Here is a 20,065-nt window from a genome sequence, read left to right on the forward strand (position 1 = left end):
CTCATTCAGGGGTAAAGGGATATTGTCTTCTTTATTTAAATTAACTGCATAATATATTCCAATATTTTAATTGAGCATGCTTTTTCTCATTAGATTGTTAGGAAGAAAGTATTGCCCGATAGCAGTGAAGATCGAGATACAAAAGAAGCTCTAAAGGAGTTTGACTTCTTGGTTACATCAGAAGAAGGAGACAATGACTCCAGAAGTGCAGGCGATGGGACAGACTGGGGTAAGGAGAAATGCTGTATCCAACCAGAGATGTTATATAAATGAACAAAACTAATATTTTACTAGGAAAGCAGCATCTTGAAGAACACTTGAAATCTTGAACACTTGAAGTATTGAAATCTTGGACATTCTATGGACTTTTTACTATCATGACCTTCCCAGGATGTGTGTTTGTGTGTTTAAAGAAGGTTGTACAGCTATTTACCTTCCTCATCTTTCTTTTTTTTTTTTTTTTAACATAAGTGGTATAGCATGAAAATAATTTGAATTTATAGAATGTTTCTGCCTAAACAGTAGAACTTGCAAATCTAGATTTTGTGGAAATTGAGTATGAGAACATAGTAGAAGATCTCATTATTTTTTCTTTTCTTTCTTAGTTTTGTTTAGCCGTGCCGCATGGCATGTGGGATCTTAGTTCCCTGGCCAGGTATCAAACCTGTGTTCCTTGCAGTAGAAGTACAAAGTCTTAACACTGGCCTGCCAGGGAAGTCCTTGTAAAGGACTTAGAAATCTTATCTCCGGCATCTTCTGGTTTACCACAGTTCTCCTGTGATCTTCTGTTACTGTTGTTATCAGTATGGTGTTAAGAGTGTGATATAGCTAAATTTTTACTTTAAAAAGCTGAAGGCATTCTAGGATCTAAAATCTAACTCAGTTTAACTTATTATTAAGATGTAATTGATGAAAATCTACATTCTTGATTGTTAGATTTTTCTGAAAAAAGGAGACTTTCTACTATTGATAGTAGAATAAAAGTGTTGAGTTTTTATGTTCAGAGACCCAGTGATCTGTTTTTTAAACTGTGGACTGAAACTTGTTAAAAATAGATTTCTGATTATTCTGGTTCATTTTGGCTTATTTCAGTCATTTAACAAATACTGATTATGTGCCTTCTTTGTGCCAAGTCTTTTAGATGAAGATCCCTACCCCTGTGGGCCTACATTCTTCTAAGAGGATGTAGGCAGTAAGAGATAAACATGATAAGTGATGTTTATCATGTAAGTCAGAATGTGATCAATGCAATGGCAAATAGAAAAAGTAGAACAGAGTAAGTAGGATGGAGAGTGCTGGGGACTGGGTGGGGTGGAGTGGATAGGTTACAATGATAGATTGATCATGGAAGGTGCATTGAGAGGGTAACATTTGAATGAGAGACAGCATGGATGAGAGAGTTAGCCACATGGTATCCAGGGAGAGAGTGTTCAAGAAGAAGGAAACTAGAACATATGCCCTAAGATAGTTATAATCCAGGTATGTTTGAGAAATTCAAGGAAGCTAGGGTGACTGGAGCAGAATGATGAGGGGAATGTAGTAGGAAGTGACCGAATCAAGTGGAGATATGTAGACCACTGGTGAGATGGAGAACCATGGGATGGTTGAGCCAGAAGGGTGAGTGACATGATCCAACTTTTGTTTGAAAGCATCACTTTGGCTGCTGTGTTGAGAATAGACTACCCAGGGCAGTTAGTGTTGGCAGTAGACATGAAGTACAGAGGGAAAACATTTGCTGTAATTCTAGCAAGAAACAGGTCAGAGAAGTAGTGGATATGCTGAGGAGTGGTCAGATTCTGGATGTGTTTTAAAGGCAGAGAAACAATATTTCCTGAAATACTTGTTGTGGGGTTTGGAAAAAAAGGAGGTTTTTGGTCTGATCAAATGAAAATATAGTTCGGTTCAGTTGCTCAGTCGTGTCCGATTCATTGCGACCCCATGAACCGCAGCACTCCAGGCCTCCCTGTCCATCACCAACTCCTGAAGTTTACCCAAACTCATGTCCATTGAATCGGTGATGCCATCTAGCCATCTCATCCTCTGTCATCCCCTTTTCCTCCTGCCTTCAATCTTTCCCAACATTAGGGTCTTTTCAAATGAGTCAGCTCTTTGCATCAGGTGGCCAAGTATTGGAGTTTCAGCTTCAACATCAGTCCTTCCAAAGAACACCCAGGACTGATTTCCTTTAGGATGGACTGGTTGGATCTCCTTGCAGTCCAAGGGACTCTCAAGAGTCTTCTCCAGCACCACAGTTCAAAAGTGTCAATTCTTTAGTGCTTAGCTTTCTTTATAGTCCAACTCTCATATCCAAACATGACTACTGGAAAAACCATAGCCATGACTAGATGGACCTTTGTTGACAAAGCAATGTCTCTGCTTTTTAATATGCTGTCTAGGTTGGTCATAACTTTCCTTCCAAGGAGTAAGAGTCTTTTAATTTCGTGGCTGCAATCACCATCTGCAGTGATTTTGGAGCCCCCAGAAATAAAGTCAGTCGCTGTTTCCACATCTATTTCCCGTGAAGTGATGGGACCGGATGTCATGATCTTAGTTTTCTGAATGTTGAGCTTTAAGCCAACTTTTTCACTCTCCTCTTTCACTTTCATCAAGAGACTCTTTAGTTCTTCTTCACTTTCTGCCATAAGGGTGGTGTCATCTGCATACCTGAGGTTATTGATAGTGCTTTCAAATAAGATGGGGAACCCTGTAGATGGAAGAGATTGGATGGGAAAGATTGGGAGTTTGGTTTTGTGTGTTTGGTTTTGATTAGAGTTCCTAATGGAAATACAGAGTAAGCAAGTTGATATATGTCTTGAGTTCAGGTGAGAGTTCTAACACTTACATAATATTATATGTATATAGTAATTTATTTTATACTAAGTATAAAATACGTAACATATTTGCTTTTAAAATTTTCTACTCCTGAAAGGTGAAAGTTAATGGTGGCATTTCTTTTTTCCTAGAAGCTCAGTTTCCAGCTTTAAATATTTATAAATTAACAGGTCACTTAAATCATTTTAAGTATTGAATGCCAGGTTGATTAACAAGTTTGCAAAGTGCTATTTTTAAAGCCTGTAAAATAAAAATGGTCATTTGCTGATAAACGCATGCCAGAAATGCATTTTTGAAATGAAAAGATCATTGAAGACTATTTTGTACAAATGCTTAATAATCTTCTTTCATTACATAAATTAGTAAGAAATTATTTGTAAGTTAGTCCTAATCACAGTCTGAAAATGAGAGTTTCTTGAATGTAGACTTTTGAGGCTTAATTTACTAAAAGTCACTCAAATGTTGCAATTTTTTTCTATGTCTGTTTCAAGGGAAATTTAATATTATTACCAAAGAAATAGAATTGACTACTGTTTCTTGGATATTATATTTCTTGTGACATGTATCTAATGAATAAATAATAACTTTAGAATTGGTAGTAATATGAAAAAGATGGTTGTTATGTCATTCATTGACATAACAGTGAATTGACTTTGAATGTTCAGTATCTTATTGAAAAAGGCTGTTTCGTTTGTTTCACCCTGTTTAGAAAAGGAAGACCAGTGTCTCATCCCTGAAGCTTGGAATGTGGACCAGGGAGTAATTACCAAACTCAAGGAACAATACAAAAAGGAGAGAAAGGGGAAAAAGGGGGTGAAGAGTAAGTGGAAAACATTGTATCTGTAAATCATAAATCTTACCTCTTTCATATCCCCCAATTTTTGTTTCCAATGTTTTCCTAAAACTTACTTACTCTTTTTTTTGCCTTCTCCTGACCTCTTTCCTTTTCACTTGCTCTTCAGGGGTGGAAATTAAATGGTTAGATATTTGATTATGAACTTTGAAGAAGAAAAAACCTGTGAATATAATTATGGAACCATAATGTATCCCAATAATAAATCTAGAGCATCATGATTGTATGGGACTGTATTTTCAAACATAGCAATAATTTAATTTTTCAAATTATATGTGCTTAATTACAGTAATGATTTTTTACTATTGATAATTTAAATCTCATCTAATGTGACCCTCTGGCAAGCCACCAAAATAATTGCTTACAGTTTTAGGTCTTGGTCACAGAAAGAAGGTTAATTTCTATCCCTGAAAATCCTATGTGTTCATAACACACAGTTCATTTGCTCTCATCACTATATGTTATACAGGTCACAGAGTCAGACACAGCTTTTTTAAAGTACTTATTTTTCTAATTTAAAATTTTGGCCAATGTCATTTATAATATTACCAATTAGGTTTTTTCTTTTCCCAACAAGATGTGTTCCACATCAAAAATGGAAACTAAAATGAAATTTCTAGCCCTGTACATCAATATATATATTATCTTATTCAAGTTATTAGTAAGGTTTAACAATAGATCTAGTTAGGTATATAAAATACAAAAGCTTTCACACATCCCTGAAAACCATCTTAATCACCTTTTTAGGAGAGCAAGGTTAAATTATCTCCTTGTGCTTCCACTCTCATTGACAGTATGGACATGGGTCTCCCTTTCACAGCAATAGGAATTTCATCCTTTGGGATATTAGTGTACAGTGGGATTAAAATCCAACTTGAGTGAGGCATGTATTTAAAATTGCAAAAGACTGGAGGGATATGCTTTTTCTCTTTTTTTTATAGTGATGCTAAGGATTATCAAAAATCAGTCGTTCATTTATAACCTAGTAGTTACTCATAAATATTTAAATCTTTATTTAAAATATCTTAGAACTTGCAAGCATTTCACTTTAATGGATAGAAAGTCAGTGGCCTTATTGATATTAGTATTGCACCAACTATTATGTAACAGAGAGAGAATGTCATTTAATTCCTTCTCAATATTTATTAATCACAGTGAGAAAGGTTAATATTAAAACATAAGAACATTTTCTACTTTTTATTAAAAATACTGATGCAATTTAATTTTGACAAGCAGTAGTGAGACATGATTTGTTATGACTTTTCATAGCCATGATAAAACCATTTAAGCTGAGATTTTAAGGAATATTTGTCATATGCAAGAAACAAGGAGAATGTTTATCAGATTGACTTAAAGTTAATATATTTGTCATTATGCTACAATAATAAATGTCTTAAAATGTAAAAGACCTTTTAATTGAAAAGGTATTAAGGACTTATGTAGAATTTATCTATTATTTATTATTTGGTTCTTATCAAATATCAAGGCTTCACTATAGTTGGAGTTTAGCATTTAAGGTCCCAAGCTGCACCATTTGACTGAAATAGTATTCCTGCTAAAAGAAGCTAGTGGATTTCCTGACCCTGAAGATTGTGATCACTGTTTCAGGCATATGGTACATAGCTTTTTAGTATGGTGAGAAGAAATGATTCTTTAGGAGGAGAAAGGCTAATGTTTTTCACTGAAGAGAGGACTGAAGACTGAAGTTAAGCACATTTTATCATCATCAGTTTAGGTTATCTTGATAAAATGATAATCTGGGAACAAAAGAAGACATGATAAAAACAGAACTGAAAGACATAAAATGAAAATAGAACTGAAGGAAAGCTTTAAATTGACATATGAGGCATTAATTTATAAAGCATCATAGGTATCTTTTTAAATTTAGCTGTTTCTCATTGGAAGAGGTTGTGTCTTTATAATATGGGCTAGTAGACATATTTTCAGTCAAATTGTGTTCTCTAATCACACTATCTTAGAATATATTTCTAGGCAGTAGTTAAAGTTGCTTAAAAATAGAAAAAAGCCATAATGGACTATGGGTAAGATTTTCCCATTCTTAATTAAACTTATAACAGGAAAAACAACCGAAGATCTGTTTCAGCCTCTATCCTATATAAAACAGTCAAAACAGGGATATGGGAGAATGAAGCATCAAAGTACAGGTAAGCAATTGGTAGGGTGTGAGACTTAACCTTGGGTACCATATTTTCAGGATGTAAAGCAGTGAATGTAGCTTAATTTAAACAAACAGAAAAGAATGTGCTTGTTTAATTTAGTACACAGTAGCTTCACAGTCTGTGGTATCTGTGTTTAGAGTTGTATACAAGGATTCTAGAATAATACTATGTTTAATGATCCAAATTGCACAAGAACATTTTTTCATGCAAATAATGACATTTTATTCCATTAGCTTAATTTAAAAAATATATGTAAAACATAATTTTTCAAGAGTAATATACCTTTTTAAAAGTCTTGAGAACTTAGAAAATAAATTACTCTTTAATATAATATAGTATGGTATAGTATAGTTTTAAAGGTGAATATTGGCAGATGTGAATAAGGTTTATGGCACTGTTTTGATGCAGTTGGATAATTCTGTTTTCTCTTTTTTGTTCTCTCCCTCCCTTTTCGGGGCTAGGGCCCAATAGGTCAAAACTACAAGACATGCTTGCTAATTTGAGAGATGTTGATGAACTTCCCTCCTTGCAGCCATCTGTGGGTTCACCCTCCAGACCCAGCAGCTCCAGGCTTCCTGAACATGAAATAAATAGGGCAGATGAAGGCAAGTATTTATGACACACTAGAGCACAAAAAGCACTTGGATGTACTTACCTACATTCAGTTAGTAGAGAGGGCTCTCTAAGAGAAGAATTTTATTCTACAGATGTTTAAACTATATATATAGTTCTCACATTGCAGGCTTTCTTATGTTCAGGGGGGTTTGATTATAACTACAGTCTTTAAGACTTGAAAAAGGATGCATAAACTTAAAACCAAGTCTAAATTGTAGTTTAGAACATCCCCCAGCAGCTTCACGGAAGCCATGTAGTTGATGTGCGTACACGTAGTTCTAATACCATCCCAACAGTGGGAAAACTGAGTGTATACATAGTAAATGTTTACTTTGAGACTCACATAAATGTTTTCATATGTTTAAGCAATTTATCATTGACAAAAAGAGAAAAAAAGGCACCTGAAAGTCTAGTCACATTTCCTTGTTCTCTTTCAGTCCTTGTCTATGTGCATATACTTTTTACAAGGTTATAGTCACCATGTAGAAGAATTCAGTTGTATTTATATATATAAAATCATAAATTCATGATTATAATTTTAAGATTTAAAATTTTAAATTAAATATTCTATTTTAGACTTGATACTTAACCATTCCCCTTTTGGATATTTAGATTATTCCCAGTTTTTTATAGTATAATCTTGTGTTATATAAATGCAGTTTTCCATCTCTTAGATAGAAGTTCTGATATTCCTATTTATAAATGTATAAAATGCTTATATGTGGAAATTGATTTTAAAATACATATTTATATTAGCTGAAAGTCATGAGTGACATGAAATTAATCTTCATGATTAATGAATATATTTTGAAATTTTAAAAAATTACCTTGAATATAAATATTATAATTATTTACGGTGGATATGTCTCTTCAAATTATTATTTATTGAATAAAACCACCAAAGTCACAGAGGAAACATGTATTATTATTCTTTCTTGGTTTTAAATTTGGTTGTGTCTTAGAGAAACGTAAATTGACAGGCCCTTGATGGATAGATTTTTGTGTTTGGAATACTTTTTCAATAAATTGTTTGATCATTACATGGCTAATTTATTAGTATTAATTATAGTATACTGGTAATTCATTTTCCATATATTAAATAATACCTTTACATTCTAGATGAACAATTTATTTGATGTAGGTATGTATCTTTTAAATTAAGACGTGAATCATGGGGCCTCAACAGGTATGTTTGTTACTCACTAGGAGATTCATTCAGCTAATACTATAGATGTGAGAATTTTAATCAACTTCCTTTATTCTAAGATCAGGTCTGGATAAGAAGGAAAGTTAGTTTTTCTCTTATTCTAATAATCTCAAAAGAGTTTTATCAGAAATTTCATCTTTTAGAAATTTTTTTCTTAATTGAAAGATAATTGGTTTATAGTGTTACGTTGGTTTCTGCCATGTAACCCAATTACAATAATAGAGGCAGAATACGTTCTGAATGACATATATGCAGAAAAGAATGTATAAACCACAGAAAATGCCCCTAATTAAAAAAAAAAATTAAGAACCGTTAGAACGGAAGTGTTGAATGTCTAACTTCTGATCTGTAGTATTGGTCCTCCGTCTGCTCCCACAGCACAGAATTTTCACAAGTAGAAAAGGCACTTAAGAAATATGTTGTAGATTTAATTGCCTGTGACTGATGCTTTTCAGTCTCCAGTCCAGTTTCAGAAGAAGTTTCCATAGCTTGTGTGTGCTATGTTAAGTTTATTACTATGTTTTTATTATAATTATTCAGAAGGCAGTGAGTGCTGCACTTGAGGCATATTTAAATTATTTTGTAAAAGCTGATCAGAGCCTGTAATATTCAGTTACTGATAGAAATGTGGCCTCTAATCGAAAGTTCTGAGGACTCATAGAGAGCAGTCAGTTACTGGTGTGCCCATTGGAGCCTCTCTTTGGCCCTTAGGTCTGCTGGCTTAGCCACTGGTATGTGTGGAAGCAGTGGTTGGTTGCCTTCCTTTGTTTTCAGATTTTACTTGGCCATTCCTAGAACAGTTAGTTAAATTAGCCCCCGCAATGTGAGTGACCAAATCACAAATCTTAGTTTTTGGGGGGGCGTGGGGGAGAGCCATTTTTACTTCATATCTGAACTGAGTTTTCTGGCAATATTAGACGTGAAAACAAACAAAAGAACACCTGGCTGAAGCTCTAACCTCCTAGTCTCATGTGAATCATTTGGTTGAAATTTTGGCATGAAAATTGCTATTCTAAATGAAACAATTCCTGCTCTTTATTAGTAAATGTTTAGAGTTGTTCAAACCCCTTATAAGATATATGGTATGTTTGTGTAAAACCCATTTTTATTATTGCAGCTTTATTGTATGGTGGTTTGAAAATGTATTATCAATTTATACTCTATTTTGTTCTTGTAACGATTCTGAGTAGAGTTCCTGCCACTAGTATTTTTAAAAGTTCATAGCTGTTCTTTTCATTTCTTCAATATTTATGATTGAATCTAAAATTATATTATTGAATGTGAAACTGAAAAACATCTCATAAATCTATTCTCTGCATACATTGATTAGTACAGTTGACTTGTTTCTTAAAAAAAAAGTTAACTAACTTCTTTAGCAGCCAAAGTTAAGCTACTAAATTCATCTAATCAACTCATAAATGTTTGTCATCAATAAAGTCACTACCTTGAGAAAACTACTTAAAGAATGATCTCTGATGGCTTGTCAGAATGATTTGCATTTATAAAAAGTGTTCCAGTAGACACTTTAATAAAAAACTTCTTTGAAATGAGTATTTTTAAATAAAATATAATATACCTACAGTAAACTACTTAGTCATAGGGATGAGCTCAGTGAGTTATCTCAAAGCAAAACCAGTCATGTCACCACTGCTTAGGTCAGGAAGCAGAAAAAGTCACCAGGGCCTAGAAGTCCTGATGGTGCTGCCCTCAAACACTGCCCCTTCCCTCTTCTCCAGAGGTAGTCTTGAGTTCTGACAACACAATTAGCTTTGCCTTATATAGGCGCTTTTTACTAATACAGTTATGACCCATTTTCATTTGAGATTTCTCCATATTATTTAGGTTATAGAATTAACCAATTTTATTTTGAATGCAGCCAGCAATGTTCAAAATCACTCTACATATTTTAATGTACATTACCTCATGTTAAATAGATGACCAGTGCAAGTTCAAAGCATGAAGCAGAGCGCCCGAAACCAGTGCTCCGGGACAACCTAGGGTGGGGAGGGAGTTGGGAGGGGGGTTCAGGATGGGGGAACACATGTTTACCCATGGCTAATTCATGTTGATGTATGGCAAAAATCATCACAATATTGTAAAGTAATTATCCTCCAATTAAAGTAAATTAATTAAAAAATTAAATCACTTACTATACATATTTTAATAATTGATAGGAATCACTTGGGTAATTAGCATGAAATATCAAATGAGGAAAATCTTTCTTTTATATATTTATAAATTTTTTTTCTATAGTGAAAAAGAAAGGGTTTGTTTCATGTTGTACTTTTCTAATTAGATGATGCCTTTAAATGGTTAAAATATGGAAAAGAGCAAGCACTTCAGGATTTTCTGCATAGTGAATTTTACTGTGTTTGAAAGCATTTATAAATAATCAAATGTAGATATGCCCTTATGAAGTTAATTGTTGACTATTTAGAAGTGTTTTTTTAAATGTTTCTTGTGTCTTCTCCCTTCAGTGGAAGCACTGACGTTTCCTCCTTCTTCTGGGAAGTCATTCATCATGGGAGCAGATGAAGCACTCGAAAGTGAACTGGGACTGGGAGAATTGGCAGGCCTTACAGTGGCCAATGAAGCAGATTCATTAACTTATGATGTGAGTGGTAGTTTTGCTTTTGTTGTTTTATTTTTTAAAAAATAGTTCATTTTATAGAAAAAGATGACAGTAGTGAGACTTCTTCACAAGTGTGGAATTTGTTTCAGTTTTAATTGCAAACTTTGAAAATATGAGCATATTATAAAAATAAACAATACTTTTTACATCATACAGATTAAAATTGTAGGTTTTACCTAAATCTGTAAGTCAGTAGAGCTTATTCATTGGTTTTAGATAAGGGAAAGAATTCCTTTTCTATCACCAAGATTGGGTTTGTCTTGTTTTAAGGTACCAGTGATTAGTTGAAATTCATGCCTGCCTAATGGCAACATTCGTCTTGCTTATTTAATACATTGTCAATAAGACAGCAGCTGAGAACTAGTTTTAGCTGTTGTTAGACAAGGTGTGTGCAAGATACTTTCCAGATGCTAAGGTTGACCTCAGTGATTTGGACCAAAATTGGCATCTTTATACCTTTATGCACACATCCATTTAGTTAATTTCAAACACAGTTCTTTTATAATTGTTCATTGTCATCAAGTATCAGAAAAACAGTTGCTTATTTCATAAAGTATTTACAGCCTATCTTATCTCTTCATTAAAATCCTTTCAGTTTTATACTTCATCGTGTTCGTAGGGGAATACAGTGTAGCTGCAGCCACATAGAGGATATAGCATGGATCCCAAAGTGAACCTTGGAAGTATTTCAAAGCGGAGCCTCACCACTCACTCCTCTTCCCTTAGATCAAAAACTCTCTCTCTCTATGCTAAGCCCTTTAGTAAGTCTTTTGGGTTCTACCTCCAACATCTGAAACCTATATAGTACATCTTTTTTCTTCCCCTCCTGGTCCATTTTTCTTCACCTGGATCTACCACAATAACCTAATCTCATTCTCCACATATGTGATACAGATTTTGGGGAAAAAAAAAATTCTGTTTTCATTGTTTTTATATCCTTATAATTTATGTCTTTTAAAAGCACCATTTAGCTGATTTTTATTTTTTAACCTTTGACAGCCTTTTAAAATTAGAAAGCTTTTAGTCCATTTCTTTTTAAAATAATTAATAATATTTGTACTTAATCCTGTCATCTTTTGTGCTGCCTTTTCTGTGTTTTTCTATTTTTGCCTAAATTGGAATTATTTTTTATCATTCACCCCTCTCCATTATTTGAAGCTTATGCACTCTTTCATTACTTTTTAAATTACAGATTAATTCATGAAGGTTAAATTAAAAAAAAAACTAAATCTTTTATGACAAGGCATAAAGAAGTAACAGTCACAGGAAAAACTGTCCACTACTGAATAACCAAAAACAGAAAAACATTCTTATCAAATTTTATATACAAGGATCTTTAGAACACTTTATTTAAAAAACTCCCACCCAGTGTATGTCATTCTTGTTATATATTTTATTTCTGTATACATTAATCTTCTACTAACTTCTATTTTGTACACTCAGTAGTCAGGATTATCTGTTTTACATTAACTGTCTTGTCTTTTTCCATTCTGCCCTGCATATCTGACTGCCCATCTGGGGATTCATTTTTCTTTTACTCTAAGAATACAATATATCTGTTTAATGAAGATCTATTGGTGCCTAGCTTTCTTAGTTTCTGATTTTCTTGAATTGTCTTTACTTGTCTTTTTTTTTTTTTTTTTGCCTGAGTAGGCTATTATCTCTGATTTCAAATTTCACTTTGCAAAAAATTTTTAGTGCTTTTTGTTTCCTTTATTTATTTTTAATTGAAGGATATTTAAAAAAATTGTATTGGTTTCTGTCATACTTTTTTTTAGTGCTTTAAATATATTTCATTTTTTTGTTGTTTTCTCTTAAAATCAGCGGTCATTTCTGTTTTTGGTTACAGTAGTAACCAAAGGTTTTTGGTTACAGTAGTAGTTCTGTTACTAATTATGTGTTATTTCTGTTTATTTTCATTTATGCTGTTGTATCTCATATGGGTATGGTTATTTTGTACTATGTCCAAATAGCTATATTTGAAAAATTGTCTCTAGAAATAATTTCAGGCCTAAGTTTATATCTTTCCACAAAGAGTATATTTTCATTTTCTTCTCTCAGATGTCTGCAACCACTAGAAATCTGGATCACCTGCTTCATTTTTAGTTTTTGAGATGATCTAAAGCTGATCTACAATCTTTTAAGGGCTTTTGTTCTTTTAGTTCACTCTTATGTGTGGGATACAGCTTTCTGAAATCAAAACCTAAAGCCAGATAGTCTACTAAGCCCTACTTTCTTGGCAGGCCCTGGACATCAATCTATAGCTCTCTGTATTGCAAAATCATCAGAAACACAGCTCAACCTCTCAGCCATCTCTTCTGCAATCAGTAAACACTCACGGGGGAAAACAGTTCCAGATACCAGGCTCACTTCCGTAGGCCTCTATCTTCACCTGGATCCTAGGTTTTTTCCCACGATTTTGTTAGTTATAGATTTTTTTATTCTTAGGTTTGCTATTCTACTTGTCCTCGGTACACAGTTGGTCCTAATGATCTGGTCCATCGTGACCAGAAGCAGAAATTCCCATTAGATGCTTTTGTTCCTGCAAAGAGTTTGTCTAATACATAAAGGAATTCAATCCTCTCTCTGGAGAAAGCTCATCCTTTTTTCATAACTTAATTGTTAGAAAACTTAGTGTTAGTCTGTCTCAGTTTCTAAAAGTAGTTCCTAGTTTTATTAAGCATATTAGCAATCTGTTGCTGCATAACAACTTGTACCACATTTAACAGCTTAGAAGAACAAACATTGATATCTCACAGCTTCCATGGGTCAGCAGTCTGGGGACAGCTTAATTATGTGACTCTGGCTGTTTGTATGGTTGTAATCAAGACATTGACAAGGGCTGCAGTCTTACCTAGACTTGACTTGGGGAAAATCTGCTTCCAGGCTCACTCATGTAGTTGTTTGAAGGCCTTGGTTTCTTGCTGACTGTTGTCTGGGAACCAGTTCCTCACCACATGGACCTCTCTGTGGGCTCCTCAACAGAGCAGCTGGCTTTTCCCAATGTGAGTGCACCTAAAAAGATAGGGAGCAGAAACACTCAAGATGAAAGGTTTTATAACCTAATTTTGGAAGTAGTTTATTCCAACTTCTGCTGTATGCTGTTGATCACAGAGCATCCCTATAATGTGGAAGCGTGAAAGTGTTAGTTGCTCAGTTGTATCCAACCCTTTATGACCCCATGGACTATAGCCTGCCAGGCTTCTCTGTCCATGGGATGCTCTGGGCAAGTATACTGGAGTGGGTAGCCATTTCCTTCTCCAGGGAATGAACCCGCGTCTCCCACATTCCAGGGAGGTTCTTTACCATCGGAGCCATCAGGGAGGGGGACTACCCAAAGGTAAAAATAGGTGGGGCTGACTAGGAACTTAGTGGCTGCCTACCACATCAAGATAATCAAAGGAATTTAAGTACTCTTCCACATGAAAACCTTTTAGCTCTTTTATAAGAATAAAAGAGGTCAGCTCGGTTGCCCTTGTCGTCCTAACCTTCCTGCCAGCCCTGCCTGCCCTCAAAATAATCGGCCCCATTCTTAGAGTAGTTCCTTGCATAATGTGTTTTGTTTTCACTCATTGCTTCCCAGGTGGTGCTAGTGGTAAAGAACCTGCCTGCCGGTGCAGGAGACAAAAGAGACCTGGGTTTGATCCCTGAGTCCGGAAGATCCCCTGGAGGAGGGCATGGCAACCCACTCAAGTATTCTTGCCTGGAGAGCCCCATGGACAGAGAACCTAGTGGGCTATGGTTCATTGGGTCGCAAATAGTCAGACACAACTGGAACAACTTAGCACGCATGAATTGCCCCAGTTGTGACATGTCCTGTCCAGATTTCTCTGCAGATTTTTAAATGTCTGGGTTCTAAATTACAGTTTAATAGTATAGCCTCTGAAACCAGATTGCTTGATTTTGAATCCTGACTCCTCCATTTACTAGATGGCAAGTCACTTAACTTCTCTTTCCCTAAAATGGCTAGTCTGTAAAGTGAGGATACTGTTAATTCCAACATCATAGAGTTGTGAGGATTAAGTGAGTTAATGCTTTTTAAGTCTTTTGAATAATATAGAAAATAATGAATGCTGTATAGAATATCAGTTGTTGTATCATTGATAATTTTTGTAACTGTGAGTATGGTAACATTTCTCTAATATATTACAAATACTTGCTTAAATCTACCATGATTGTTAGCCTTGGAGTGTGAAGTTCATCCATGGTGCTTGTGTAAAGTCAAACACTATCCTCTTTAGCTTTTCTATTAGTTGGAATGAAAAAACAGTGCATTATTTTTTCAGTTATTGAGATTGAGATTCTGTGGAGAAAGTGAAAGTCACTCAGTTGAGTCTGACTGTTTGTGACCCCATGGACTGTAATCTACCAGGCTCCTCTGTCCATGGGGATTTTCCAGGCAAGAATACTGGAGTAAGTTGCTGTTCCCTTCTCCAGGGAATCTTCCCAACCCAGGGATCGAACCCAGATCTCCCGTGTTGCAGGCAGATTCTGTACCATCTGAGCTACCAGGGAAGCCCTCTGTGGAGAAAAGGAACATAGTAAATATATAATTATGTTCGTAATATCTGATTGTCTTTTCCAATTTTAACATTTTGTTGTCAGTATATAAACTTCATTACCAATTTGAAGAAAATTTAGCTCTTGTCTGAAACCATTGAAAACTTTGAAAGTATCATCATATTCTGTAATGTTAACATGCTTAAAGATAATTTAGTTTTTCAACTCTTAACCAGAATTGCTTTATATTCTATAATTCAGGTTTAAATCACTTGTCTTTTTAAAAAGCATCCTAGTGAAATTTTGTTTTTTGTTACTAAGTTATTTGATCCTCCTTCTATACTGAATTATGTATTTTCTTATTATAGCATTCATATTTCTTCAAAGAAAACCATTGTTGACATATTGCTAATTTTGCCTATTGATTTGGTTATCTGCTTAAAAATTACATTATTTTGAAAGTTGCAAAATAATGGTAGTTTAATGATGAAACAGTAAGAATTAATGCTGAAATACAGTTTTTTCCCCCATTCTGATCTAAGTATATTGGTATCTTTTTTTTTCTTTAATAGATAGCAAATAATAAAGATGCATTGAGAAAGACATGGAACCCCAAGTTTACATTAAGAAGTCACTTTGATGGTATTAGAGCTCTCGCTTTCCACCCCACTGAGCCTGTTTTGATAACAGCATCAGAGGATCACACGTTAAAAATGTGGAATTTGCAGAAAACAGCCCCAGCCAAAAAGTGAGAATATTCTACTTTAACTGTATTTGAATAATTTAATTAATATTTTTTCAGCAGAGAAAGCCTTACTTTATTATTTGCTGTTAAATTCCTCAAATATCTCTTCTAATTTTTTTCCTTACCATGTTATGTAATTTAGGATGTTTTTGCCTTCATACTCATAAGCTAATTTAGGTTGAAAAACTGACCCTTAGGGAGAAATGGTTTGTGAATGCTGATTATAATCTTTATTTGGTGTTTTAAATAACTTAAATTTTGGGAACCCTTTGTCTGCGCTGGAGGTTTCTGTTGTTGTAAGCAGGCATAGTCATGTTTAAAACCGTCAAACCCCAACCCCAATCCTTCCCCATTGTTTACTAGGTTTGGCCTTATGCTGGAGCCGGTGGGGGCAAGAGACCTCTCTTTGATCCTTTCTTTTGATCTTGACCAAAATGTCTAGACTGAAGGGGCACTGTTGCTGCTCTCACTTATCTGCTAAACTCCCCTTGGCCCCTTGGTTCCTCTGTAAGCACGGACAGACATGAGTTGGTATAAACCCCTTTTATCAGTCACCAAGCTAGTCCTGATCCCACTTGGTACTTTCTCTTTCTTCCTTGGATTACGTGGTCCAGAACCCAGCATCTACCAGCAAGGGCCCTTCTACAGTGATAGATACCTCTTTTTATTAAAGAGTAGAAATGAACATCAAATGGAGGAGAGGACAGAAGTTTTACTACTGACAGAGAATATTTCCTGCCCAATTTGAAAACAATCAGTGACATTCCAGCTGTCACACCTAGACGTTCATCAGACAGCTCAACTGGATCTTGCTAAAACCAAGTGAATCTTCATGTAGATCAAGTGTCTTTAACAGAGAAAAGGTATTTCCTGGTTACAAACTGTGCCTTTTGTTCTTCAAGTTCTTTAGTTCACAGTGGGCATCATATTAGATGAGAGAATGTTGAGTATCTTATCATATATTCTTGCCTGTAACTTTGAAATATATTGAAATTTCTTGCTGGTGGTAGCTTAGTAATAACACCTTCACAAGCAAGTAACAATAGTCTTTGTTTACCTTTGAACTTAAAACTTTGGAAATGAGGAGAGCTATCATATGCCTATTAAAAAAAAATCTGTAATACAATCCAGTTTCTGTTCTCAGTATGGCCAGCATTAACCATGTAGAGTACTCATACACTCAGTGTTCTGAGTAGTGAATAATCTGTTCTGATGTTCAAATCTAATGTGGACAGTTTCTGCAGGTATTCTGGACAGACATGTTAATCTTTATGGAAATGCGAGGAAATTAAAGTACCTTTGATTGAAATTCTGTTCTGTATGGTTCTGTCCTATGCTGTTTTACCGTGAAGAATCTCATTTAATCTTGTAAATATTTGCTGTTATCCCTAGTTTTATATTTTATATTAAACATAGAGGAATCTAAAGTTTCAAAAGATTAAATAATTTGCCTAAAGTTAGCCAATTAGATACAGAACTGGAAATTAAATCCAGAAATTTATCTCTTCAAAACCCTTGTGTTTTCTCTCCGAGTGAGGCTCTTTCTCCCTTTAATCAAATAGATTAGGACAGTGCTAAAAGTGCTGTAACAGTTACTAAAGAATTTTGTTTCTTGAAGCCACAGAAATATGTGATTGATGTTAGGTAAGCTTTATTGTGTCCTGGGGTTGAGAATTGTATATTACCATAGTGTTGATATTTCTAGGGGCGTTTTTATGACATACATTCAGTCATACTGTTTACTACTGACTTTTAGAATGATAAAAACATCCTCCTTTCTCTCTGATTTAGGAGCACGTCTCTTGATGTGGAGCCTATCTATACATTCAGAGCTCATAAGTAAGTGTGTGCTTTTTCTTTGTGTTAAATCAACATCATTGTAAATCAGCCTGATTAGTATATCTTCTTTCATGTATGTATTTGTCGTATGTGGTATTTTTATTGTATTTGGTAGCATTTTTTTTGTAAATGTAAAAGAAAGTGGCAGATAATGTAATGTTAGTGACAAGTATATCACTACCAAATAGGGATCCTTGCTGAAATTAGGTATTATTCGCATGATGTTTAGATGATGTATATATCTCTCTCTTAAAATGAAGTTGACGCAGTTAAGTTTAACTATTAGAAATCCTGATCTTTTTTTCCTTAAAGATAACCTGGTAAAAATACCAGAGACATTTAAAAAATTGTGGCCACATTTCATGCTTTTCCTGTTTCCATTTAAGTTTAAGAAATGTACCTGTTCACTCGATTTAGCACAGAGGTTGGCATACGTTTTATATTTAAAAAGGGTTAGATAGTAAATGCTTTTCAGGCTGCATATTTAATGTTGTATATTCTTGCTTTTAGTTTAGTTTTGTATTATAACATTTTAAAAAGGTAAAAACTGTAAGTGCTTTAGGATTGTACAAAACCAGTTCACTGGTTGGATTTGATCCACAGGCCATAGACCACTAACCACTGGTTTAGCAGAGGAAGAAAAATGAATAGTGCTTTGGTAAATTTTTTATTTGTTGTACAAAATAGGAAAAGAGAAAGCCATTTGAAAAACCAAGCATTCTTATTTCTAACTCATTGTAATACCAAATAGATTTTTTGAGGATGGAAATTGATTTTTTCTCCCAGAGGTCCAGTTCTTTGTGTGGTGATGAGCAGCAATGGTGAGCAGTGCTACAGTGGTGGTACTGATGGACTGATCCAGAGCTGGAACACCACTAACCCCAACATCGATCCCTATGACTCCTATGGTATGTGACTCCCCCAAAATATGAAGGAATCACATAGTTTCTTTTTATGCATTTTATATTGCATATCTATGGATAAAATGAGATGGTTTTGAAAATAAATTTATTTTGTTAAAAAGGGTTTCTATATTTGGGAATCAATTTGAGATATATATATATATATATATATATATATATACATATATATATATAATATGCTAAAAAAAGAGGGAAAATAATGTATTTTTCCTGCAAAAAGAGTTCCCACCCCCAAGTCTTACTGATTGAAAATGCTGCCTTGACAGTTGTTTTCTTCATTTGTAGGCATGTGTACAGTACTTGACACATTATTATTAATCTGTAGTCATACTTTGTCACTACTCTTGACAAATAATTTTGAAGGAAAATGAATGTTGGCATCATCGTCTTGATCAATTATTACAGAGTGTAGAGGCTAATGATTTTCAAAGTGTGTAACACCAATATATTTAAAAGACTTTTAAAAATTAAAAAGTACCCTTTAGATTTGGAAATAGCACCATGAATCAAAAAACTGTAGGATCTATCACTAGATATTATCATAAATTCTCTTTCAATTATTTTGATTTTCTCTTTAAATTCTCCATAAATTCTAGAATGGTATGAAGTGTCATATTTGTCATAAAACCATAGTTTATTTTTATTACCATTTTAGATTAATTTCATCACTAAACCTAAGATAAGAAATTCAGTAACTAAAATATTCTCCCAACATTTATTTAGTAATCATTTAACGTATTTTGTGAAAGATAACACCCTCTCCTGTTGCAGTTCTTTTCTGGATTTCTCTGTTTCATACTTTTTGTCACTTCCTTTATCCCTCTTTCAGAGATTAGTTGATCTCATTCTGTCCCAAGCCAACTCTTTCCCTTTCGCTGTTGACCTCCTTCTCTTGTTTCCTTTGAGACTGCACTGTCTTTCTTTTTTGCTGCCTCTCTCTTTTGCACTCATCTGAAGCCTTACCCTTTTTGCTCTGTTTCCATCCCCTGAGCATATAGTAAATTCAAGTTTCTCCCATCCTGGGCAGGAAGAAGCCTTTTGTGACTCCATTTCCCTCTCTGGTTCTTTTTTTTTTTTAATTTTATTTAAATTGGAGGCTAATTACTTTATAATACTGTGGTAGGTTTTGCCATACATTGATATGAATCAGCCATGGGTGTACATGTGTCCCCCATCCTGAACCCACCTCCCTCCCCATCCCACCCCTCAGGGTCATCCCAGTGGGTGAGCATCCCAGCCCTGAGCACCCTGTGTCATGCATCGAACCTGGACTGGTGATCTGTTTCACATATGATAATATACATGTTTCAGTGCTGTTCTCTCAAATCATCCCACCCTCGCCTTCTCCCACAGAGTCCAAAAGTCTATTCTATACATCTGTGTCTTTTTTGCTGTCTCTCATATAGGGTCATTATTACCATCTTTCTAGCCTCTCTTCCTTCCCATGTCTCTTTGGTCTGCTGCTGCTGCTGCTTCCAAGTCGCTTCAGTCGTGTCCGACTCTGTGCGACCCCATAGACGGCAGCCCACTAGGCTCCCCTGTCCCTAGGCAAGAACACTGGAGTGGGTTTCCATTTCCTTCTCCAAGGCATGAAAGTGAAAAGTGAAAGTGAAGTCGCTCAGTCGTGTCTGACTCTCAGTGACCCCATGGACTGCAGCCTACCAGGCTTCTCCATCCATGGGATGTTCCAGGCAAGAGTACTGGAGTAGGGTGCCGTTGCTTTCTCCGCTCTTTGGTCT

General features: G+C 34.9%; 1 protein-coding gene across 2 annotated transcripts in view; it reads left to right on the forward strand.

The window, feature by feature from the left end:
* Positions 1–20,065, forward strand: part of STRN (striatin) — a 104,275-nt gene that overhangs the window by 65,617 nt on the left and 18,593 nt on the right. For both annotated transcript variants that reach the window (XM_069583539.1, XM_069583540.1), the window contains 7 exons: positions 94–229; positions 3,542–3,652; positions 6,327–6,470; positions 10,165–10,301; positions 15,392–15,567; positions 17,356–17,403; positions 18,190–18,311. In XM_069583539.1, the coding sequence (XP_069439640.1) occupies positions 94–229; positions 3,542–3,652; positions 6,327–6,470; positions 10,165–10,301; positions 15,392–15,567; positions 17,356–17,403; positions 18,190–18,311 (874 nt within the window). The remainder of the gene's footprint in view (positions 1–93; positions 230–3,541; positions 3,653–6,326; positions 6,471–10,164; positions 10,302–15,391; positions 15,568–17,355; positions 17,404–18,189; positions 18,312–20,065) is intronic.

The sequence above is a fragment of the Ovis canadensis genome, chromosome 3, assembly GCF_042477335.2.
Source record: "Ovis canadensis isolate MfBH-ARS-UI-01 breed Bighorn chromosome 3, ARS-UI_OviCan_v2, whole genome shotgun sequence".
NCBI lineage: Eukaryota > Metazoa > Chordata > Mammalia > Artiodactyla > Bovidae > Ovis > Ovis canadensis.